General features: G+C 39.3%; 1 protein-coding gene across 1 annotated transcript in view; it reads right to left on the bottom strand.

Annotated features, from left to right (window-relative positions):
- The window catches only part of AKT3 (AKT serine/threonine kinase 3), a 336,511-nt gene that overhangs the window by 112,527 nt on the left and 197,580 nt on the right, over nucleotides 1-26,404 (bottom strand). Inside the window, exons 7-10 of the mRNA XM_050950427.1 lie at nucleotides 22,375-22,440; nucleotides 19,318-19,386; nucleotides 3,276-3,398; nucleotides 2,203-2,331 (exon numbers count right to left, since the gene is read on the bottom strand). Coding sequence (XP_050806384.1) covers nucleotides 2,203-2,331; nucleotides 3,276-3,398; nucleotides 19,318-19,386; nucleotides 22,375-22,440 — 387 coding nt within the window. The remainder of the gene's footprint in view (nucleotides 1-2,202; nucleotides 2,332-3,275; nucleotides 3,399-19,317; nucleotides 19,387-22,374; nucleotides 22,441-26,404) is intronic.

Raw genomic sequence — 26,404 nt, 5'->3', positions numbered from 1 at the left:
CAGAGTGCTATAGTATAGCAAAAGACTCTTAACAGTTCCTTGCTTAATATGCAAGCTACTGCCAGGAGAGAACAGAAAAAAAAATTTTCTCTCTGGTTCCTTTTAAAACCAAACCCTCTCTGCTTAAAAGCCCCTAGCAGAGAAAAGAAAAATATAATATTCCTACTGGCTTCTGGATTCTATCTTTCCCACAACGCTGCACACCATGTCATAACATTTCTTCCCAGATCTGGACCTTAGCGTCCAAAATATGGGTGTTAGCATGAAAACCTCCAAGCTTAGTTACCAGCTTGGACCTGGTAATTGCTGCCACTAGCCAGGAATTATACAGTGCCTAGCTCACTGTGGTCTCCCCAAAACCTTCCCAGGGGACCCCAAGACCCAGATTCCTTGAGTCTCACCACAAAGGGAAATAACCCACTTCCCTTCTCCCTCTTCCCCTCCAGGTGTTCCCTCCCTGGGTTCCTGAAGAGATGTACAAATTCAAGCTCCCTGAATCTAAACAAAGGGATTTCACCCTCCCTGCTTCAAGTCCTTGAAACACAAGTAGCGAGAGATCTAACCTCTCTCCCCCCTTACCCAGAGGGTATGCAATGTCAGGCTTAGTAAATCTAACACAAAGAGACTTTCCCCCTCCCTTCGTTTCTTAGCCTTAACCAGTGAAAAACACTCAAACAGGTCTTAAAAAGAAAGCTTTATATAAAAAAAAAAGAAAAACGGACATAAAATGGTCTCTGTATTAAGGTGACAATATACAGGGTCAATTGCTTAAAGAAAAATAAATAAATAAACAGCCTTATCCAAAAAGAATACAATTTAACACGTTCCAGCAACTACACACATGTAAATACAAAAAAACAATATAAACCTATTGTCTTACTATCCTTGTACTTACAACTTGGAAACAGAAGATTAGAAAGCCTGGAGATAGAAAAATCACTTTTCAGGTGAAGATCAAAGTTCTGGTCTGCTATATCTGGGAGCGCAGAGAGATGTTCTGGTATCTTTCAGTCTGTAAAGACAGGCTGCCAGCAGGGTAGGGAGATCTCAGCCATCTTGGTTGAAAATGCTGGGGAAAGGACTTGCGGTAAGCGATCTTGTATGAGACCAGGAAGTCCTTGGGAGTTACGTTTAAGCTTTAGAAAGAGTATTATAATTTTGTTTTGTATGTAACTATTTGTTTCCAATATTCTCTCTTACTACCCTTTGAATCTCTGGTCTTTCATAATATATTTATAGTGAAAACAAGAATAAGTGTATCTAAGTACTGGGCATTAAGTGGAGTGGTGATCCTGAGTTAAAGCTAATAAGCTGGTATGTACTATTCCTTTGGGAGTAGCAAATCTGAAAGTTCTGCATGTGTTCACTGGAACAGGGGCTGGGCTCTCAAGAGGGATGCTCAGAGGACTTGGAGGTTTGTGTATCATTAACCAGTACAAAGTGAGCAGGGCCTGCAGAAACCTGGAAGCTAGGGCTTGTGCTGCCGGAGGCTAGTGGAGTCAAGCTGATCCACAGAAAGCACAGACAAGACTCCCTCACACTAAGGGCACATGGTTGCGAGGTGCCTCACAACCCTGGAAAGAATCATAGCTCTGTTTTTAGCCATGCCAGAATGTGGAAAGAAAGAACTTTTCTTTTTTTTGGTTCTTTCCTCAGAAACATAAAAAGGTCTGTATTTCTTAATCCTACTACACATTTTTCAGTTTAAGTCAATCCTTCTTCTGTGATACCATAATCATCGTCTGGTGAAGATTAAGCAGTGAAAGCAGCTAGGTGCCAAAGAAACAGAAGCCTGGTTTCCCTGCAAATGTACCTAGGAATGAAAAATTAGCAATATTCTATATTCCTAAAATGGGGACTACTGTAGAAACTAGTAATGTTTCTCAAAACAGAAGAAAATTTTAGGTATGACCACTATACATGTAATAAAGAAAGGATGCTGTTTTCAAATCTTGTATTGTAGATTATACTGGAGTTTTATTATATTTCAGATGATTTAGCTACACTTATAAACACCCAAATTTGACAATATGATTATTGGCAGATAAGGTTTCCCAACAGAAATAGTACAATAATAGTAACAATAATCCAACCTATTGTCCATTCTTCACAACAGTTTTGATCACCCAAATAATATACACTGCAATGAAATGAAAGATAAAACATTTTATATTGTACAGAAAAAACTATTCTAAATCATACCTCAGGAGCTAGGTATTCTGGTGTACCACAGAATGTTTTCATAGTAGCTGCATCTGTGATTCCTTCTTTGCAAAGTCCAAAATCTGTAATTTTTATGTGGCCATCTTTATCCAACATTAGATTTTCTAACTGCATATTAAAAAGAACACACACAATTAGTCCTTAAGTATTTCTTAACAGGTTAATATACTACGTCATCGAAAAAAACTTAAAGTTATATCTGCAAGGTAACAAATTGCACTGTAGTTTACTATTGTGTCATCAAGGAAATGACTGTAGGCCCCACCAATAAACACCGTAAGAGTTTGCTCAATATACTTCTTTCCCACAGAACGAAAGCAAAAAACACTTTCTAAAAACTTCCAAGACTCACATAATTTCCAGAGGACCTATTGCAATCATCAGAGAATTGTTTGTTTGGCAAAATTTTATGGTTCTTCTCTATCTGTGCGTTATCTGCAGTTCAGGCTCATGGAAATGACCTTCAATTGCTACGTTTTATTTACATTCTATTTTCAAATATTTAAGGAACCAGAATGAAAACTGGTACAATTTTTACTAGGAATTACCCTGGAGTAATGACTAACACTAGTTCTTCAAAAGCTTCTTCTGTAAACAGAATTTGTTTGGACATTAAAAATAATTCAACAGATATATACAGTGAACAAGCAAAACATTGTTCTAAACTACTTTTCTGAATAGGAAACCTTAAATTTTCTCACTAGAAAATGTGTTCTGAAATTGCTGATTCAACACTGGTGAACAACATGAATTCAAGTCAAATAATGAATCTCTGGCATTTTCCCAAGAGATAGTAATCAGGACCCTATGTATTCTGTGATTCCACAACTACAGAAGAATGGTGCATTAGAATTTTAGCTTTCTTTTTTAATGTGTTTCTAGTCCTTGTGGTCTAATGTGTAGCATTTTAACTAAACACAACCTTCTCCCACACACACACATACACAAACTCTGCTTTTCTCAAAATGGTGTAACTTTATAATTACTTTGAGTTTGTCCCAATAGTCTTTGCAGAAACAAAAATTTGATTACTTGTGTTGGGGTTTTTTTACCTTGAGATCACGGTACACAATCTTCCCAGAATGCAGATAGTCCAAAGCAGAGACAATTTCTGCACCATAGAAGCGTGTGCGGTCCTCAGAGAACACCCGCTCTCTCGACAAATGGAAAAACAGCTGCAGGGTAAACAGCAGGGACAACATTGTAATAATTACTGATTTAGTGGGGGAAATTAACACAAACATAAAACACCTCTCATCACCATATTGTGATGATAGATAGTGTACTCTCAGTGGACACTCAGCACTCTTAGACAGCAGCTGGCTTATCTTTTCCAGGTTTCCAAGGGGGGAACGTGAGCTGTTAAATCAGTGTTTTAATCAATATACCAATCTTGTTTAAGGCATTCTGCTTGCTACCCATTTAACCTTCCGTTACCAGAAGAAAAAAGTATGCAACAGCATCATCCTGTACTTTTCCCTCCACCTCCTCCTCCCAAATTTTATTTTTAGCTGTTGAGACATATCATTTAGACATCTGAACACGGATATTACTGTAAGATTTTTTCTTTCTATTAACTGCCTGACTTACTTCTGAACTGAGAAAGTGTCTAGTCCTTAGCTGCATACTCACCAAACAAGTGAAGTATTACATTATGCAACCACAACATATTACAGTCTTTTACAAAAATGCCAGATAGTTATCTTATGGTTTGTAAAAGCAAACTATAAATTGTGGTACAATTTTGGTACATAAACTATACATTTACTCGATTTTATATTCTTCTTCTGTCTCCCTTTCAGCACTTCATAATTAAAATTTTACTCTGTAGACATTTCTTAAACTGAAAATATTTAGTGAAAAAAATTAGTCATTAAATGATACACATTATAAAATGCAAAGAAAATGTCTAGCATGAATCTGAAGTTCTGTAGCTGTATAAGTCTCTTATGAATACAAAATAACAAAATAACATCTCCAAAAAAAAACTTATAGGAGCGTTAAACTGCAGACTGACTATTCATTCCATTCACCCCTTTTCTACTTTAGAGATGTTGGCAGATTCTTTAAACACAACGAATCTTCAAAATCCATTAGTTTCCATCTACAGGCTAGTTTTCTATTCTATATAAGACAGCTCATGTGACTTGATATACACAGGCACCCTATTTTCTCCCCATAAATTATGGATAACAGTCCTAAAAATATGGAAAACTTCACTGTTTGGAAACCATGTACTGGGAAAGAAAATCTACAGTAAAACTACACAGTGTTTTCATGCAGTGCTAAAAGAGAAGAAAATTCCAAAACATAGGTCAAACACAAAAGAAACACATAATAATAGTTTTAACTTATATAGTACCAAAAAGCAGCTAAAAAAAGTTTTAAAAATTAAACATTAATACAGTGCTGGATATGAAAATTAAATTAATTTTAATGTTTTTAAATGTTTTTGCAGTTATTTCAAGCTTGTAGACACTTCAAAATATAAATTATATATTAAGCATCAATACAAACATTTTGATCAACAACTGCCCTGCAATTATACTTTAACATCTTTTTTTTTTATTATTTTCAACCTGAAAAAATGCACTGTATTAAGCCAGTATAGTAGTCTATATTTGTTGGTCCAGGTGCCTCATGAAAAATTTAGAAAATAGAATTAGGTAAAATTTTGAGTCACAAGCATTATCTCATTTTCCGTGTAACCTCCACCATCCTGTAAAAAAATATATATATTTGCATGAACACTGAAAATTTGTTTCCTAAGTATCTTATATGCCCCTGCTGCTTATTTCCTGCCTCACATACCAATCTCCTTCTATGACATCACAATTACTGGCAGTGAGGAAATCGATATTAGAAACTGATAATCCTGGCACATCAGATACGGAATAAACAAAGAATTTATGAGCTAAGGAACTGACTCTGTTTTCATACAATGTCCCTAATATTATAAAACAAGGGAGGAAAAATAAAAAACCATGTATACTGTATTAGAATAGTTTCTAAACAGAATTATTTATCAAAGGTTTCCATGCAGTGTTCACCAAATGCACGTTAAAACTGAAATTTCCTAAATTGGTGTTAAAATGTAAAAGTGAGAAACACTTAAGTATTATGTCCTAGTCATGATCTTCTTGTTTCACAGAAATGGAAACCAAGAATCATTTTTCTTAATTTTTTTTTAAATATTCAAAGTAATATAAAATAACGTGATTTTATTTATTTTGCTTTATAAATCTACTAACTAGACACTGTGCAAATTTAACAAATATATACTCCATAAAAACTATATAGCCCTCTCCTCTGGCATCTGGAAGAATGGTGAAAGAGAAGGAGATGTCTAGATGCCCCTATATGAATGGCTGTGTACAAGAGAGAGTTATAAATTTTCCATCTTCAGACTGTCCCAGTAGCTTACCAGTAAAACTCCTCAGAACACTCTGGAACCTCAGGGGTCCAGCAATTACAGAGCAGACAACAGGTATACTATGATTCTCAATGCACTGAAAATAGAAAAAGGTACTGATTTGAGCCAGCAGGAGTTGATAATCGATCTTGACAAAGTTTTTTTATTATTTAGGATTTGGTTTGATTTTTTTAAATCCCTTTATTATAATTCTCATTCAAAATATCAAATCCATAGCCAATTAATAGGACTAGAAACTACTTGCAATAGGCCCACGGTTGCCACAGAAGACATGAGATCCCAAGTGAAGCTAATTCCAGTATCAGGTCTGACAAGAGCTCTCAGTACACTCAAGTAGCAGTTCTAACAACTAGCAGCCTAGTCTGCACCAAAAGGTCCCATATTCACTTTATCCAAGGATGCACAAGGTAGACACACTTAAGTCTTTAAGAATCTTCTTGACCTGAGATTAGACAGAAAAAGACAAGTCATACCTTCTCTCTGGTACTTTCTAGACTCACAAAGGATCAAATATCCAACCAGACACAGTCGAGCCAATAAACGATCACTCAGACAGGCTTCAGAAATACATGCAAGGTCTGGCATCCTCCTTCATGATTAAATCGGGTCTTATTAGCTATCAATTACACTTTAAGCAATAGACGCTTGTAGATAAAACCACTGTTTGCCATTGACCCATACCCCTAAAAGAAGGCCTCAGAAAAAGTTAAGTTGTCAGCAGGTCACGTAACAAGCGTCAACCACCCGGTCTACCAGTAGAAAAAGAATTTTCCCCCTACATAGTGTCATTATTTATTTGTACGACTGTAGAGCTTAGGAGCCCCAGACAAAAACCAGGACCCCACTGTGACAGGTGCTGAACAAAGAACAAAAACACAGTCCCTGCCCCAAAGAGTTTACAGTCTATGTATAAGACAACAAACAATAGATGGATACAAACAGATGGGTGAGTAAAAAGGAACAAGACTATATTGTTCACCAAGGTAGGCAGTGGTCTCAGCACACCATCAGCCTAACTGTTGTCAAATTTGCCTCTCTTACCCCCTCGCTAGTCAATTCAGGGATTCAAGATTTTCATATAAATAACGTTAAAATTCAGGCTTGCATCTCCTTTTTCCATCCAAAAGCACAGTTAATTGTATACTAATTTGTAATATTAATAAGATACAAGAGAATCAATCAATCAATCTTTTGGAAAGAGGTACTTAAACTAGACACTTATTCAGAAACTGACTGGCAGATTTTCTTGAAAATCCTTTAAAATGAGTCTTTGTTATAACCTAATTGAAATATATCAATTCACCTGACTAAAAAAATAGGGCAGGCCTTCTCGCTGAATAGTTGTCATCACATTCTTCCTTCTTCCATAACACTAGATGGGTAGATAATTTAAAATGAATAATTTGCCCAACATCTTCCTCTCTGTAATTGTCTGAGGTAACAGTGATTTTTAGCAGATTAATTTATTAATCTCTGAATGACTTCCGCAGATAGTTCTTGGTTTGTGCCTTGTTCCTAAGCACTCGGTTATAAATATTCAAAATATGGAAGATTTTGATCATTTTCATAATATTGGAAACAAACGTATGTTTCTGTATCCTGAAGGGATGAACTTAGTTAAGAACTGGATTTCTGGTGCAAATATGTTAATTTTTTGCAAATATTCTGAAAAATACATTTAAAATTGGAAAGGTAGGTAACATTCCTATAGTAAACTCATTTACTAGAATGACAAAAATGTAAAGCCGATAGATAGATAGATAGATAGATAGATAGATAGATAGATAGATAGATAGATAGATAGATATACACACACACACACAGTATGAGCACAGTCAATTTTTTATTAAAAATGTGAGCAAATATTCAAAGAAAAAATATGCTGCGTCCATCCAGCTCTTGATGGCACTTTTAAGTTTGGTAAATGAAGACCATGATGTTCTTAAATATTGTCAAAAATACACCTACGTTATCTCAGATGACTTACTACAATAGAATATTATCTTCATTCATTCCTTCACCATAATATATTGTTAAAAGTTTAAGAAGTATTTTAGATACAGCTAAAAAGTTTCACAGCCTATTTAATACAAGTCTTAATTTTGATCATTCTCATAAAATTAAAATACAACAGAACAAGTATTCTGAAGATGGCTAATCAAGCAATGGGAAACAATAACCTGTGTGATAGTGTTGATTATTATACCCTCAAGTGCACAGGGAGGCAGAAAGCGAGGCATTTGGAGGGAGCATTAATAAGTATTTCTGCACTCTCTGAACTGTATTAGTGGAATTATAAAATTTAAATTAATTGGGCCTGATATTCAGGCCCACTCCAGCAGTGAAAAGCAACAGATAACTAGATGGACCTACCTAAAGGCAATCTCCAGATGGCAAAAAGCCAGCATAGAGGTTCACCCTGGCCCTAGTATAAGGGAAGGTCCCAGAAGAAGGGGAGTGGTACAAAAATGTTCCTATTTTGGGCTGCAAGAATGGTCCCCAAGGTATAACATGGGTCAACTTTGAGGCTGTTCTAAATTATGCCTGGAAGTGGACCAGCCATCATAAAGTCACCTTTGTTCTCTATCCTGCTAGGAGTGCTCAGTATCTCTGTAGCTTGCCAAGGATCTAGCCAATTTACTTTTAGTTTTTAAATTAAAACATTCTTAAACCATGTATCTCGCAGATCATAATTGATTTTAAAAATCATGTGATCAACAAACCCACTAAATATAAATGCACAGTTCAGAACTTCGTTTCAAGTAGGTGGCCTCACCACAGTACTACATGAAAACAGAAATAAGCCACACTTGAAATAAATAAAAATCCTTCATTATAATTGCAAGATATTTTACATCTACTTTTCTTTCTGTTCCCCCTTTCCAAATTTCCCTAGGCTACACGCAATATGTTTAAGTTTATGTAACCCATACAATTTATTTTACTTGTCTGCATCATCTTTCAGTTACCATACCTGCACCTCAGCCTAGCGTCCCTACATCTTACAGCATGGCATCTAAACAGGTTTGTTGATAGAGCAGACCTGCTCTATCAACGTTACAGAAATTCAAATAAGCACCAGAAAAAAAATGAACAAGGTAAACCTACCTGAAAAAATGGACAAGGTTTTCCCATTGGTGTCATCAAAAATCAGTGGTACCCCAACATTCCTTGATTCCTCAAGTACTCAACTACTTACTTGAACTAGGAGATCTGGGAATAGATAACGTTTTGGGTTGGGATACTGATCTCTGAATCAACATTGTCTGGACAACACTGGAACTATGAGGACTAGCTTGTCTGAGTCCTATTTGAGTTTGCAGAGCACCCTGAGAATCAGAAGAGTTAGGGAATAAGCATACAACAGGTCTCCTGATCATGTTATCAAGAACACGTCAACTATGAATCCTGGGCTCATTCTACTTCTCAAGTAAAATCTTGGACACTTCTTGTTATAGTGAGTGATGAAGAGGTCCATCTTCAGATTGCCCCAGTCCATGAAGATGTCCTCCAGTATCTTGTCTTTAATCTCCCACTTATAATTTGTGAGTAAGTGTCTGCTGGAGTTGTCCACAAAAGTGTTCCGCTGTCTAGGTAAGTGTACTGCCACCGGGGAAGCCAATGTTTCATGCACCAATTCCAGAGCCTGACAGCTTCTTGGCAGAATGGGAGAGATCTGGCTCCATGCTGTTTGTTGATACAACACTTGGTGGTCATGTTGTCAGACATGATTTGCAGTGACTGCCCTTCTATCACGGCAGGCCTTCCCTACAGCTCTGAGCTATAGGAAAGCTATAGGATGTGCATTCTCTTCTCCCTTGGGGATCACAGGCCCTGTATCTTTAATTTGTCCAAGTGGGTATCCCATCCTAACAAGGATGTGTCTGTGTTCTGGGTGTCCCTGTCATCCAATACCACGAAGGGGACACCTGTGCAGGGATTCATTGGGTTTTTTCCCACCATTTCAGTGAAGATAGAACCTAGGGTGGGATTCCACAAGGCATATCCAGGTGATGTTTAGAGGCTGTGTAAACCAGCTTGAAGCAAGCAGTGGAAGTGAACTCTGGCATGCAGTGTAACAAAACTGTAAAAGGCCATGTGACTGAGAAGCGTGGAGATACAACCTTTCATTGGTACACAGGTTTCCCTCCATTGGAGAATTAGGGCGGACAGGTTCTTGAATCTGTCCTGAGGTAGGCAGGTCCGGTTGTGGAGGAGTCTAGGATTGGGCCAATGAATTCAATCCTCTGAACCTGAGTTAATGTTGATTTCTGTTTGTTGACTTTTAGGCCTAAAATCTGGAAGACTATGGTGCAGAAGGCTTCAGAGGCCTGCTGAGATTTCCCCCAAATGAGCCAATTGTGCAAATAAGGATACATGTTGATGTTGCATCTTTCCGGAAAAGCTGCCACTACTGATAGCAACTTAGTAAATACACTTGGTATCATGGAGAGTGCAAAGGACAACACTCAATAATGATAGTGGTCCTGGCCCACTGTAAGCCTTAAGTACTTCTCATTAGGCAGAATGATGGAGATGTGAAAGGATACATCCCAAAGGTCGAGAGAAGCAAACCAGTCTCCTGAGTCTGGAGTCAGGATCACTGATGCGAGGGTGACCACCCTGAACTTCAACTTATTAATGTTGAGGATTTAAGCATCAAAGATAGATCCCTTTTTCTTTGGAATAAGGGGATAGTTGCTGTAAAAGCCTTTCCCCCTGCATTGTGTAGTCTATCACTCAAAGAGAGAGGAGCATGAGGATCTCTTGATGTAAAAGATTCTCTTAAGAAAGGTCCATTCAAAGGGATGGGGAAAGGGAGTTAGTGTAGTCACTATCGAAATCTGGTGAGGTACCCATGTGTTAGTGTCTCCATGGCCCTTTGGTTGGTAGTGATAAGTGACCAAGGGTGCCTGAAGTGAGCTAAACGATTTCTGAAAGGAAGGACTGAAACATCAGGAGTCACACACGAGACACATCTTGATCACCCCATCAAATCGAGTATTTCTAGGACACTGAGGTTTGGTTGGTGTCAGAGGAAGCAGTGGGTGGTTTCCTCCTGTGGAAGCACTGATGTTTCCTGGGTGGTCCCAAAGTCTTTTGGTGACAGAAGGATGGCACAACTGTCTCTGTGAAGTATAAGGCTGTTTGATACATCTTTTCTTAGGAGCTGGTGTGTACACTCTGACGGAACATGAGGTGGCTTGTGAGTGTTCCAACATATGGAGTGCTCCATCCATCTTGGAATTGAATAATTCAACCCCTTCAAAGAACAGATCCTCCACTTTTGTTTGGACTTCTCTGGAGAACCTCAGTCCCAAAAGCCAAGATGACAGTTGCATAATGACTGCCATTGCCACAGATGTAACAGCCTATCCACCACATCAACTGCTGTTTGCAGACTTGTCCTGGATACTAGCTGGACCTCGTTGACTAGCAATGTAAGTTCCTCAGGACTCTCATTTGGCAGGTTACTACAAAGGCAAACAGTCTCTAACATATGTGGAACTCATACCTGGCCAATATGGCCTGGTAATTGGACACATGGAACTGTAGGCTTGCCAAGGAGTAAAGCTTTTCAAACACATAAATCAGTCTCTCTGGCTCTTTCTCCTTTGGTGTGGGCCTGAATTGTTTTACCATTTCATTTGCCACTGTAACTACAAGGGAGGATGGCAGAAGATGTATGTAAAAGAATTCCACACTTTGGAGGCACATGGTATTTACAATATGCCATACAAAAGATAGGGGATGCTGAAACAGATATCTGCCACAGAGTTTTGGCAGGGTCCATAATAACCTTGTTGACAGGGAGAGGGGTATTTTTACCACTGAGACGCCTAGAGTATGTTCACTAACTTATGTGTCTGTTTCTGTACTTCATCAATAGGGATTTGGAGGGCCCCAGCCATCCTTTGTAATAGGTCTTGGAAACCCTTGCAATCATCCAACTCTGGGGTCATTTGTGGCATTATAGCATCATCAGGGATAGGAAGGATGGCGTCACCCAGACTGGGAGGTTCCCCTCTAGGCCTGTTCTTTCATTTCTTCCTCTTCTACCTGTGATTGGAGCAGAGCCAGGAGGGGTGGTTGGGAGGTCTGTAGAGCCAATACTGTGGGTGAAAGAACCTTCTGGCAGTGCTGTTTGTTCCCTCTGGCTAAAGTTGCTCTGAGTAAATCAGGATGCCCAGAAGGACCATGGGGCATTGGCAGGTAACAGCCTGGAGACCAGAGAGTAGGGAACCATGGGTCACGGTTTTGAGGCTCCCCACAGCTCTCTTGCGAAGTGTGCTGAACTCTCTATAGAATGTTGAGTAAAGATACTATCGGTATGGATCTTCCTCGCTCTCCAACTCTAAAAGATGCTGAGTATAATGCAAAACTGAAATCCAGGGGCCAAGCTGTAGTCCTTGATGTATTAAGGACTGACAGTGCCACACCTGTGCACAGAGTGGGTGCCCCAGCATTGCTAAAGTTGACACCCAGGAAGACGGCAATTTCAGATGTATCTGCAGATCTATGGTGCCATAAGAAGAGGTAGCGAGAACAGATGGGCTGGAACCAGATTTTCTTGGGGTGGCATGACAATGTCTGACATGGTCAAGGAGGGAACCTTAGTGTGCAACCCCAGCTGACCTGGCTCCAGTGCCAGGAGAATTGGGCATTGGGGCCACAGAAACAGACGGCACCGGGGTTAGGCAGAGGTCTTTCCCAAAGGAGTGGAATTTAATGCCAGGCACTTCGATGCCATTGGGTTGGAATTGGCATGAGAGAGTGAAATTCAGTGGGAACCATTCTAAGCCACGCAGTATTAGAGGATTTTTGGTGCCACAGGGAGGTATTCCTCTTAAAGGAAGCCTAGGTAAGTGACCTACCTATGGGGCTCCTGGTCCCTTGCAGTCTATCCAAAGAGGATGCCGTCTTCATATTTGTGGTCTGGGCCGCCACTACCAGGGCTCTTTAAGGCAGAGACCCTACACTTGCTCTCTTGGGCTCCAAAGGTCTCTGTGGGGGGGGGGGGAAGGGGTGTCTAGCAAGCCCAGTTGAGAAGTGGGTCTCATGGACTCAGTCATCAGGAAGACTTGAAGGCGAGCCTGTCTCTCGCTGTCCTTCCTGGCACAAGAACTGAAGAACTTATAAACTGCATATTCACTGGGAATGTGCGAATCTCTAGCATGAGGGGCAATGCTTGAATCCAGGAGAACCGGATGACACCACACTGGCAACAAGTAAAATTCCAAGACACTAACAATTACAACAGTCAGATAACTATGTCTATATCTACTGACTGACTAAACTATAAAACAATTAAAGCTAAGAACTAGTACAGAAAGTCTGGCAGTCTCTCAGACAGTCAGGGCTCTGTCTCCAAACTTTTAGGCAGACACACTGAATGGCTGTGTAATGGGGCGGCTGCCCCACACAGGCGGAAGAAGGGTTAAAGCAGCCTTGGGGAGGTTGTGCAGAACCCAGTCTATTAGAAGAGGGAGTAATGAGCCAGCCAATAGGGGGAAGGCTTAGTAGAGCAGCCAGTCAGAGCCAGGCTGGCCCATATAAAAAGGGCTGCTGAGCAGAAGCAGGGGCAGTCTCTCTCTAGAGGCCAAGAGAGGAGGACTGGCTGCCCTGTAGGACAGTTGAGACAGCTTCACAGACAGAGCAAGGCTTGGCAGCAGCAGGGGAGCAAGAGGGAGCTCTCAGCCTGACGTCTGCCAGACTGAAGCCCTGATACCAGGGCGGAAAAGATGCTAGGGCTGCAAGGAAGTTGCCCGGGGAAACAGATGATGGAGCAGGAGGCAATACAATACGTGGCTGTCAGCTATAGGGTCCCTGGGCTGGGACCTGAAGTAGCCCAGATCCCCCCTTCCATCCCTCTCGCTTGCCACCAAAGGGGTGGACTGCAGTTTGCCACCGAGATGAGTGGCTAGACTAGAGACTGCAGTTTGCCACTGAGGCAAATGGCTGGACTGAGGGCTGTTGGGTCCACCGGAAGGGGGTAGAGAACTGGGTGGGGCACAGAGGGAGGGCTGTGTCCAGAAGAGGATGCCGCGATCCGGAGAGCAACGTGGGTCCTAGAAGTGTAGGCGAGAGTGACGTAATAAGAGCTAATTCCCAGGATGGCCAGCAGGAGGCACCACAGTGGTGAGTCCTGCCCCATTACATGCAGACAGTGCACTTCACCCTTATATGCCCTCAGCACAGCTCACAAGAGCTATGGGGCACATATGCACCATCAGTACAATGTGCATATGGCTAATCACTGAAAAAAGAATGTGGAATTATTCGATAATTATTTTAATTTTTATGATCTCTCAAGCTATATTCTGCACCTCAGGAAACACGTAACTTTTGTTTTAGATTGTAAGTAATCTGAGGCAGGGACTGTCATTTACAACATGTAGAGATGGTTGAAAATGGGATAAAACCCAGGGGCTTACAAATAAAAGCAGCAACTGTATACAGTTGTTTTTTTCCCCCCAGTTAAGTTGTAATTCCTCTCAATTAAGTCTTGCCTAGAAACAGTAATATCACCTGCTCTGATACAGCAAACCACATGGTTCTCCCTTATCTGCTGAATCAAAATAAGAGCTATGACAAAAGAGAAAAAATGCAAAATATGGCAGAAATACTGTAAGCGTTTCACTGTTGAGAAAACCATCTGGTTAGTTTTAAAATCAGATTTTACTGAGTTATAAATACATAGGTAACAACCAATTAATAAGTCTTATATTGAAGTCTAAATCTGAAAATATACTAAAACTATAAAAATTGAGAAATTAATAGACATATTCAGAGTATTCTCCAGGAGAAGTTACATAGCATAATCTTTGCATTGCTGCAAATTTCTGAGCTTTACTGCCAAATAATAAAAATCAGAGATAGGAAACATGTATTAAATTATATGGTATATTCCCCTGCCAGTAAAAGGTTGTTCCTGCAGTAGAGTTTATAGCGTTTTGGGCAGCAGATGATCACTGAGTGCATTCTGCTATACAAGACAATGTATGTAATATGTTGTGATACTGTATCAAACTACAGCCACACCAATTGCTGGTGCCTTTTGGTGGCAGGTGCCCAGTGCATGTGATAGTTCAATAGAGGGGTCTGGTTTCCTGATAAACTGGAATTGGGAGTGGATTAAGCACCTCCTAAAAAAAGTGGGGAATAGGGCTGGGGCTCTGAATGATTGGTACAATGAGGGGAAAAAAACCTTTCCCGCCACCTTAACCCTTGTACCATGTGATGGTGTTTGGGTCCCAGCAACAGTGCTGGGCCCAGGTATAATAGAGGGTGGGGTTGCCGGCAAGCAGCTCTCCACCAGGTAGAAGCAGGGCCGGATTTACATCTTGTGCTCCCAGGCACAGGATCTTTAGCACCTCCCTGCCTACAGCTGACCTTCATGTTTTCCGTAAAATATGAAACTTTTAACCCACTTTTAACTTTTAGGCACCCCTTGGCACGTGCCTACTGCACCTAACTGGAAATCTGACCCTGGGTGAAATGGATTTCAAAGGAAGGATGCCTTCAACTGGACAAGTTTTTTCCAGATCTATTTCCAGGTTTGACACTTATTAAAGTTACAGCCTAGCTAAACCACAGTTAAACCAACAGTCTTGCCTGTCCTCCTTATGTTTCTGGAACAAATGCTATCTCTAACACCTTTATATAATATGTACAATATTTTTTAAACTTCTGTAAAAAAAAGTTAGATATGTAATCAAAAATAGAAAGACTGAAGGATTCCTCATCTAGTATCTAACCCTCTGATCAAAACCTCTCAATTGCTCCTTCTGGCACCACTACACCATATTCTTCAGCCTCCCTTACGCTAAGTTCTTAGTCATTAGGACAAATTCCTAATTCACATTCAAAATCCTAGTGTTCACTTATGATTATGGAGTTATGACAGCTACTAATTTGGCAAATAAGCATCACAGGAGAATATTCTTAAAATGAGAGAGGAGGGAGAAGCCTGTCCAGCACTCAAGCAGAATATGAGGATATATTTCAAGGAAATAGACCCTAAAGGGCAAGCTGCAGAAACTGATACCCATGGGCTGCACATAAGGCTACCGAAATAGAGAGTTCCATTAGCTCTAGTGGAGCCACTGAAGAAGGAACCAGCAAACCTGCAAAGAGGCCTCATTAAACTCACTGAAACCAACACAGAGTGGATCAGAATTCCATTAGCGCTGAGAAAACCTTCAGGTAAATGGAGGATTTGCATTGTCCCAAAACCACTGAACAGAGCATTGAGAAATCACTACCCATTACCAATGACTGAGGACACACTATTCAATTTATCCATGGCAAATGTGATATCAAGAATGAGTTCTGGCAAGTGGAGCTAGGAACTGCAAAGTACGAATGCCTCTAGGCATCAGTCTGGCCCCAGAGGTCTTCCAGTGTAAACTGAACTAGGCTTCATCCAACAGACTGACAAGCATAAAGACTGTAGCTGACTACATTCTTATTGTAGGAGAAGAACATGAGTAAAAAGAGGTAATCCAGGACCATAATACTGCAGTAACTCATAAACTAGTGCCATGAGTGGAATATTGGGTTCAATGCACACAAGCTGAAGATGAGGAGAACTGAGGTCCCCTATGTTAGACATCTGTTGACCTCTGAGGGACTCCAGCCAGTCTCCAAGAAACTGACAAACATTAAGGAAATGCCCTGGCCAAAGGAAGTGAAGGGAGTCCTGCAATTTACATTAATGGCCAACTGTCTACACAGATTCAGTGCACACCAATAAGAAGTCTGTGAGCCCTTGAGATAGTTAACACACAATTATGCAGTGTGGGAATGGTGAGAGACTCATGAAGCAGCATTTGAAAAAGAGTAAAGAAAATCATAAGAAAGGCACCAGTCCTGAAGTACTACAGCCCTGCAGAGCAGCTACAGCTTCAGTGTGATGTCTCAGCAGGAGACCTAAGAGCAACAAAGTCAGCAGCCCACAGAATTTGCTATTAGAGCCCTGACAGACACAGAAAGAGGGTATGCAACAGAGAGAAAAGGATCCATAGGCTGTGGTATGTGGAAATGGAATGCCAACAGTAAGGGGTGAAAGTAACTTAAAGGACTTACTGCTACACTGGAGTCCTGAGTGGGGCGTGGCCTCAACCAGAAGAGGCAGGGCCTTTAAATCACCCTGGAGCTACCAGCTGCAGAGAAGGCTGGGAGCCCCGGGTGAATTAAAGGGCCCGGGGCTCCAGCTGCTGTGGAGCTCTGGGCCCTTTAAATCATTGCAGGAGCCCTGCCACCGCTACCGCGGGGCGGCAGGGCCTGGGCTAGGGCTAGGGCTGGGGCAGTGGCGGCAGGGCTCTGGTGGTGATTTAAAGGGCCCAGGGCTCCAGCTGCTGCGGGGAGCCCGGGCCCTTTAAATTGCCTCCGAAGCCCTGCCGCTGCTGGGGTAGTGGTAGAAGGGCTCTGGTCGCTGCGGGGAGCCCGAGGCCCTTTAAAGCGCCACCGGCACTCCGGCAGCAGGGCTCGGGCGGCACTTTAAAGGCCCAGGGCTCCCCGTAGGGGCCGGAGCTCCAGGACCTTTAAATTCCTGCCTGAGCCCAGCTGATGGAACTACAGCGGTGATTTAAAGGGCCTGGGGCTTCCCACAGTGGCTGGAACCCTGGGCCCTTTAAATCACCACTGGAGAAGCCGGTCCTGTCTGGCAAAGCATACCAGCAAGAGCTTACTTTCGCCTCTGCCAACAATTCACTTTTGGGCATAACATAGTTGTGCACTCTCATCAGAAGCTATGAAGTCATTGCTGAGAGCACCCAAGTGACAACAACACATCATGCATCAACCTGCTGGAGTCTATTAAGTATTGTACAAGAAAATCACTACTGGCAGTGGATATGCTGAGTGAGGCATACCTTCCAGAGCACAACACTGATGGCTTTGTGGAACAGGAGACAGAGTCTGTTAATATGCTACAATACCTTCACATTTCAGATGGGAGGACACAGGCAAACCAACAAAATACTGAATAGGGCGGAATGCTACAGGAACTAAAACAGTTCATACTCCAAGGCTGGCCAGATGCCAAAGAGCAAGTACCACAGGTGAGGGTTGAACTGTGTGTGCAAGACACTTCTTTTTTTTTAAAGGAAATTGAGCAATAATCCCAGCAAATTTAAGAGCAAACATCATGAGACTGATACATGCTTCACACCTGAAAAAGGAAGCATAGTTAAGATGAGCCAGGAAGTGTATCTACTATTCAGGAATTAATGCCCAATTCAGAGCAGAGCATACACAGAACACTGCAAGTTGCACAACAAATAAAGTAATCAACAGAAAGCGATTACAGCCTCACAAAATCCCAGCTCAATCCTGGGAAAAAGTTAGTTCCTGTTATTAAAAGTTATGTTGTCAAAGTAGATTAGTACTCCAATTTCTGGGAGGTGGACTACCTGGAAAAAACTCAGGCCAGAAGTGTCATCAGAAAATTGAAGACATATTTTACAAAGTATGGCAAACCTGACCTACTATGCTCAGACAATGGCCCACAATACATTACATCAAAAAAAAAAAAAAAAAGACAACGCTAAGTTGGCAGTCAAAGCCAAGATACTGATACCAAACGCAAGACAGACAGGAAGGGATCATTCTACCTATCAACATTGGAGTATCACAATAAACCCTCCCAGGGATTAGAGAGTAGCCCAGGACAGAGGCTGATGAGTTAGAGAATCAAGACTCTGCTTCTGAGGAAGGACTGTTTGCTGCAGCCCAGCAGAGGAACAAAGGACAGTACACTAAAACAGTTTAGAGAATGCCAAGCTAAGTGGGCATCCCACTACATTAAAGGAGCCAAGGATCTGAGGCCACTACACAGAGGTGAGCAAGTCTACAGTCCAACCTTCAAACAGCCACACAAAGCAATGGAACACAGGTCAAATAAGGTAGGTACAGATTCAGAACAGTGGCAAAGACAAAACTGAAGACAACTGCGGTGTAGTGGTGGACCCGAAGGCAAGGACCAGGAAGACACAAGAAGAACCTCAGCTATCCTGGCCTGACACAGGAGAGTTGGAAGAAATGAGGTATATGAGCAATACAGAGGACCAACAGGACACCAACCAACAGAATAAAGGCAGCAACAGGATGTTTGCAAATGCCCCACCAACAGTGATAACACAAACAAGAAGTAGGAGACTGGTTCAAAGACCAGCACAACTGAAGAATTATGAGGCCTAACAGGCAGCTCTGGGATGGCTGTAAAGGCCATATCCCTAGGGGTGAGTTATGTACTAGTAACCTCTGGCCCCAGCAATTCGAACGCTTGTACAAAAGACACAACTACAGTTGTTAAAAGGAAAGATGTAGCAACCTGCACGTAACTTGGAGGGAGGAGTACAGGCTGCAGGAGGGAAGAGTCTCTAGCAGGCCGTAGGCATGCACATGGCTAGCCTGATAGCTATAAAGCTAAACTTATTTCTTTGTCATGCACTGAAACTATAAAATATGACAAACTAGATTTTCAAAAATCAAAGCACACTTTTGAAAATCTGGCCCTAAACTTTTTATAGGTAGTTTCCTATTTTAAGAAAATTCCATCAAACACAAATAAAAAATTCAGGACAAAGTACATCTTTAAAAATACTACCTAATGGCAATAATACCAATGTAAATGCAATTTTTTTTCTTTGACTCACCTCTCCCCCATTAACATACTCCATCACAAAACACAAACGATCCTTTGTCTGGAAGGAATATTTCAAAGACTTAAAGAGAAGAAAAAACAAAAAACAAAAAATTATCTTCACATATTAACCTGATTTCTAGTAATTAGAATGGTAACAAAAATTTAATTGTATCTTGTTAAACAGACAAATCTGATTGCTTGAATGTATCCTCACTGTTTCCTACTTCTCTATCTGAAGCACTCTACTATGAGAACCATTGACAAGAAAAGTCTACACATTTTGCTCACTCAGCACAGTGTACATTAATAAGAATTATTTTTTACTATGTTGCCATTAAAAATAAGCATAGTTTCCTACTGGCATTTCTAATCCTACTACGAAATGAAATGTCTTCCTCGCTTCCAAATGTGTGGTATTAGCCACACATCTTCCACCACCACACTCTCCTCATTCTAATATCACCCCAAACCCACTTTTTCTATGGCACCCATAAAAAGAAAGATTATAATATTGTGGGAGGAGGGGAGCAAGGAGGAACCTTCAATGGGATTCCTATGTCTGTCTGTCTTATCTTCAAAGCAGATACTGCCTTTATTTTAATGTACTGTACAACGCTGAACATCTTTTCAGTGCCAAATTAGTAATACATAAAATTAGATAACTTTTAAAAATTAACATTTATTATTCATATAATTTAAAATCTTGACTTGCCAAGGTTTGAATGGTTCATGATGGGCCAAAGTCATTCCTGGTGTAAATCTACTGACTATAAATCCATTACAGATATGCATTTGGCCCAATTATTTGAAATGCAGTGTAGCAAGATTCAATGTAATTATGAAAGGATAGATCATGACTTAACAACGTACCTAGAATAAGTAGAGCTGCACGTTGTTGTGCTGTCCCTAGAGTAGCCCAGGAGGGAGACTGTGGCTAAGGGAGTCAACTGCCCTGCTGTTCTCCCGGCTGCTCTGGGAAGGGAGAAAACTGTGCTGGATCTATACCTGGTACAGCATATAGCTCCCAGACATACCAGCTATGTGACCAGTGGTTTGAGGAGCAAGGCCAAGGCTTTGCCCACTCCCCACCCCATGTACCCATATGCGTCATATACTCCTTTGTGCTACTAGGCAAGCTGAGCACAATTTGGCTCAAAATGTCTACTTGGTCTGCCAAGTGTAGCTATAATGTCAGCCTCAGCCTCCATAAAATAGCTTTTAAAACAGCAAAATGAACAAGTCATCACAATAGGATATTATGCTATATACAGAGTTTATGATGAAATTGAATATCTGAATTATATATACCACTTTGAAGGAGAAAATTAGTACTTTTTAAAGGGGGAAATTAAGAAATTATATCAACGTATGTAGCAGAGGCACTATCTATTCCCTGAAGAACAAAGTTAATTTTCAGCTCATCTTCCCCCTTCCTATTTATTTTTACTTAAAAGAAGCTGGTCACAAATTTTTTGACTAAATTTTTTCATTGGAAACTACCGTTTCATCAAAACCAAACTTTTTTGTTTTGACAAATTTCCTGTTTCAATTTAAAAATAAACAAATTAAAAAAAAAACCCTGAAATTGCTAGTGCCCTATTCTCTGCATTTTCAAATCTGAAGTTCAATTTTTCATTGTGAAATCACTTCATTTCAAAATGTAATGTATAGTAAAAATAGTTTACAAATTAAAAAGGGAAACTCCAGGAAGACCTCATCTATATGAAGGCAGAGTTCAAGAACCAGAGTTACAGGTTTGACTTGAAGCTGAAGATGAGGAGTTTTCTATTTACTTTCTGTTTAATACCAAATAATCATTTTGTTAATTTATTTAATCTTTCTTGTTACAAATACTAACATTTTAGGAAATAACCTTCCAGACATGAAGTGTAGGTTTCTTTTATCTTGAGTGAATAAACAAATTTACAACTGGTAAATGATCATATCACTAATATTTGTTCAGCACCATAAACATGGAAGGCACTTTAAGAGATGATGAATCTACTGTCACATGTTCTAGATTCTGAAATGGGCTATGGTAGACATATTCTTGCCTATCTTGATACTCTGAAATTTAAGAAACTTCTGAAGTTCTCATATCTCCTGATATACTTTTAGAATAATGTTTTAATATATCTAGTTTAATATAAATCCAAAAAACCTTTATCATCTATATATCCATTGCTGTCTAAATGGTTGTTTATAAATCAGTGTATATATAGTTTATCGTGCTCATATTATAATTAGCCTTATTTTAAAAAATAAGAAATAAAAATCTGTAATAGTCTCCAGATTAAAGTTACAACCCACTAAGCATTTTTTTTTTTAAACATAGTAGAAGACCGGAATAAAATTATTTGTTTTTCTTAATTTTCTGAAAATGTGACATCAATATATTTTTGGGTAAATTGAGAGTGAGGAGGGATTTAACTTAGTTTTATATTGGGAAACTGGTTTTCTTAACTGTAGACTAACCTTAATTTGCAGTGAACCTCAAATGGATTTAATCTGTCATTCTATTTCCTTTATTTTGTTAATACATAATAAAAACGATGAATACATATTATTGTCCATATTACATATTTTAAAACATTTAATCAGCACACGAAGATACTGAACTATTGTTATTATACTTTAGTTTGCCAGACACAAACATGTGTTTCAGTATCTTGCCTTCAATTTCTAATCATTTAAAATCCACTTTTTTCTAATCAGTCTCTTGACAGTGTGTAAAAAATTCTACAACTTAACAATTTTTATTTTAATGAATAAAAGAATCCACAAAAAATGCAACATTTTAATTTTACAACTAACTTTTTTTGCTTTCATATAATTTAAGCTCTATTAAACTATTAGATCCTTTAGTATTTCTAAACCGCAAACCTTAAATGCATTTTCCAAACTCTAATATAGTTTACCATAAACTCAAGATATTTGCCACCCTAATTCACATGAGTTATATAAAGTTTTAAAAAGTATTTATTTACAATTTTTTTCTAATAACTGTATATCCCTCAGGTTAAAAATTACCCGTTTAAAAAAATTATTCTGTATTCCCAATACTTACCGTTAAAAAAGGGTGTCTAGTGTTTTTTAATACTCTGCTTTCTGTAAGAGTGTGAGCCACTTCATCCTGAATAATAAAGGGTTCAACATGAATTGAGAGATGAAAATTATATTTAATTTATAAGTCTAATTTTACTACTTCAGGAAAGACAAAGACACAAAATCTTAAAATGAGATAGCACATTCAGTTTTAATAACTGCTATTTCTTTTCAAAGAATTCTATCATTCATATATATTCTAAAAACACAGGGAGAAAATTAAGCATAGCTCCTAATGTGGAAAAAGATGAATTAACACACCCTGTATTTGAGTCTCTATTTTTTCTAGTGCTAATGGAGGAACTATTATACCACTTTCTGTATAAAGAGGAAATTATGAAGGAATTGATGGTTTAAAAATACAGACAATTTATGGTCCTACATAGCAGTTGTGATGTGAAGCATCTACTATTACACATGTAACAGTCTACAACTTTGTATTAATCAGTAACAATTTATTTTTGTATCAAATGCAAATGGATAAAATTTGGGAGGCAACTGCATATATCACATCCAAATGAATCTTAATATGAAAGAAACTAACATTTTCAGAGGCTCTCAAAATTTTTACAATTAACTCATAATTAGAGTAGCAATGAATCTCTAAATAATAATTCAGTGTTTCAAAATAATTTAACTCAATAACATCAAAAACGTGAGTCTGATTTGCAGTTCACAAAGAAAATTCATTAGAATAACCCCTTTATCTGCATTATCTTAAAAAGGGTAGGAGGGTCAGCAACTTACTGTGTGGGTTGCCTAGCAACTGCTGAATATCATAGTGAATGAAAGATTAGTTTGGTGTGAATCAGAAGAATCAGCAACAACAATAAGCAAATGCATTTGTTCAAAGTATACTTTTAAAATAATGATAGAAATAATGAAAATGTAATACTATTGCACGGTACATATTAATTAATCTAAACGATGAAGAAAAGATACCCTTAAGATACAAATTAACCAAAGATGCCAGGAGTTATGAATTATACTGAAAAGAAGACTGTCAAACTAAAAAGAATCAAAGGGGTAGCTGTGTTAGTCTGGATCTGTAAAAGCAGCAAAGAATCCTGTGGTACCTTATAGACTAACAGACATTTTGGAGCATGATATATATATATATATATATATATATATATATATATATATATATATATATATATATATATATATATGCAGGCAAGCTAGAGATAATGAGGTAGTTCAATCAGGGAGGATGAGGCCCTGTTCTAGCAGTTGACGTGTGAAAACCAAGGGAGGAGAAACTGGTTTTGTAATTGGCAAGCCATTCACAGTCTTTGTTTAATCCTGAGCTGATGGTGTCAAATTTGCAGATGAACTGAAGCTCAGCAGTTTCTCTTTGAAGTCTGGTCCTGAAGATTTTTGCTGCAGGATGGCCACCTTAAGGTCTGCTATAGTGTGGCCAGGGAGGTTGAAGTGTTCTCCTACAGGTTTTTGTATATTGCCATTCCTAATATCTGATTTCTGTCCATTTATCCTTCTCCGTAGCGACTGTCCAGTTTGGCTGATGTACATAGCAGAGGGGCATTGCTGGCATATGATAGCGTGTATTACATTATATTACATCTACACCAGCGACACTATCACAGGACCTAACCAGATCAGCCACACCATCACCGGTTCATTCACCTGTACCTCCACCAATGTAATATACGCTATCATATGCCAGCAATGCCCCTCTGCTATGTACATCAGCCAAACTGGACAGTCGCTACGAAAAAGGATAAATGGACACAAATCAGATATTGGGAATGGCAATATACAAAAACCTGTAGGGGAGCACTTCAACCTCCCTGGCCACACTATAGCAGACCTTAAGGTGGCCATCCTGCAGCAAAAAAAACTTCAGGACCAGACTTCAAAGAGAAACTGCTGAGCTTCAGTTCATCTGCAAATTTGACACCATCAGCTCAGGATTAAACAAAGACTGTGAATGGCTTGCCAATTACAAAACCAGTTTCTCCTCCCTTGGTTTTCACACCTCAACTGCTAGAACAGGGCCTCATCCTCCCTGATTGAACTACCTCATTATCTCTAGCTTGCCTGCATATATATATATCTGCCCCTGGAAATTTCCACTACATGCATCCGACGAAGTGGGTATTCACACACGAAAGCTCATGCTCCAAAACGTCTGTCAGTCTATAAGGTGCCACAGGATTCTTTGCTGCAAACTAAAAAGAAGACGGTCAAAATAAGAAGTTAAAAATAACAGCAACAAAAAGTTAGTGGTTAAAACTGCATGGTATCATTTAGTGTAAAATGAATAGCACTGAAATGTTGGGCAAATGTAATACAATCACATACAAGAGGAGGCCATTAAAACAGTTTAGCGGAGGAACTATGAGGATTTTCTAGCATATTTGTAGAAGTTTATGGAGATTTTTTTCGATAAAGAACTAGAAAGGGCAATGTCAAGTAACTTTTTAGACTCTACTTCATATGCTATGTGAATATTCCCCTCCCCTTTTTACTATCTGATAGTCAGAGTAGATTTAGTATCCATGAAAACAACAAAAATTCCTCTCTCTTCACTTCATTATCATTTTTCCAGAAAGCATTTGATGATATATCAGAATATTTCTGGCCTCAGCAATTCACACTTGGATCTTAACACATGGATTGGCCCTAACTTGTTCCAAATTTTTCATGTTTTTCCTGTTCAGTTAATTTAATAAAACATCTCAATACTTCCCTAAACCTTAAATAAATGTTAACATCAAGTTTACATCTGCTTTGACTCCTTTCCCAAAAAGTCTAAGATACAATTTGAGTCCCTTGCTGCTGAGCTCATAAGCAGTTTCCATATCCATACCAAGAGAAGATGAAGTGAGGCACAAATAATACTATCATTGGGGTAGGGGGAGGTCCTCCTTTTCAGCATGGAAACAAACTACTTACGTTGTCACCAACAGGATGACTCTCAAATGCCCCTTGATTTTCATGGTGAAAAGAAACTACAGTGAAGCACAACATTTACCTATTATTTAAGATTTATGGAGCTGCTGAAACATTTTAGAGAACTTAACATTCAAATAACAAAAGTAAATAAAATGACAATACAATTCTGCTCTGAACAGTAACTATGTAAAAATGGCACCCTCGGATTCAACGGATCTGCTGTCAGTTTTTACTACATCATACATGTCTACTTTTAGTTACTGATAAGGCCCCCATCCTGCAAATACTTAAAACATGTGCATAACATTACTCATACTAGGTCAACGGAACCACACACAAAAGCAAAATTAAACACATATTTAAGTGTTTGTAGGAGCAGGGCCTAAGATTTTAGTGCACTTTACTCTTGGTACCTCTGCAGAGGTCACACAGCTATGAGTATGCAAGGAGGGCTCTATTCCCACTTGCACAAAAAACACTGACAGAACCACTGAGAGAATTCTTTGTTTAAGTTCCAATCAGTTATACCTATACAAACCCATTATAGGTAGTAGGACTGTGCAGGTTTATTCAAGGGCCTATTTTGGACTGCAGAACCTTTATTACTGGTGATGTGGGGAAAACGACTGAGGCTTGATTTCTCAGGTTGAGTGCACAGAACTAAAAGTTAGAAAAAAACTGTATTACTTGTAAACTGAACACATTTCAAAACAGCAAAGATTTAAAAAAAATAGGAGTGTTATGTCATTAGGTATCTGCCTGAGTTTCAGAAGTGGTGAGCACCAACCAGCCCCCACTGGATGTCAATGGGAAACTAATATAAGGAATCTCTGACACACAAGCAAGCATGGAATCCCACAATGCCATTTGAGACAGCTTTGGTAAGAATACTAAAAAAATCAAATAATTCTATTCTGATCTTGTTTCCTCACTCCTGGTGTTCAATTCTGGCACAATTTTCATAGCTGTCACATCACAAGCTTTAGACAGAGATTAAAGCTTTATTTAATTTGAAAGCTAGGATTCCCAGCTGCTTTATGTAGCATACAGCATTAGAAAGGGATTTTCAAAAG

The sequence above is a fragment of the Gopherus flavomarginatus genome, chromosome 4 (assembly GCF_025201925.1).
Source record: "Gopherus flavomarginatus isolate rGopFla2 chromosome 4, rGopFla2.mat.asm, whole genome shotgun sequence".
In the NCBI taxonomy this organism is placed as follows: Eukaryota; Metazoa; Chordata; order Testudines; family Testudinidae; genus Gopherus; species Gopherus flavomarginatus.
Note: the sequence above shows the minus strand (reverse complement) of the source record. Positions and strands in the feature narration are given on the sequence as shown.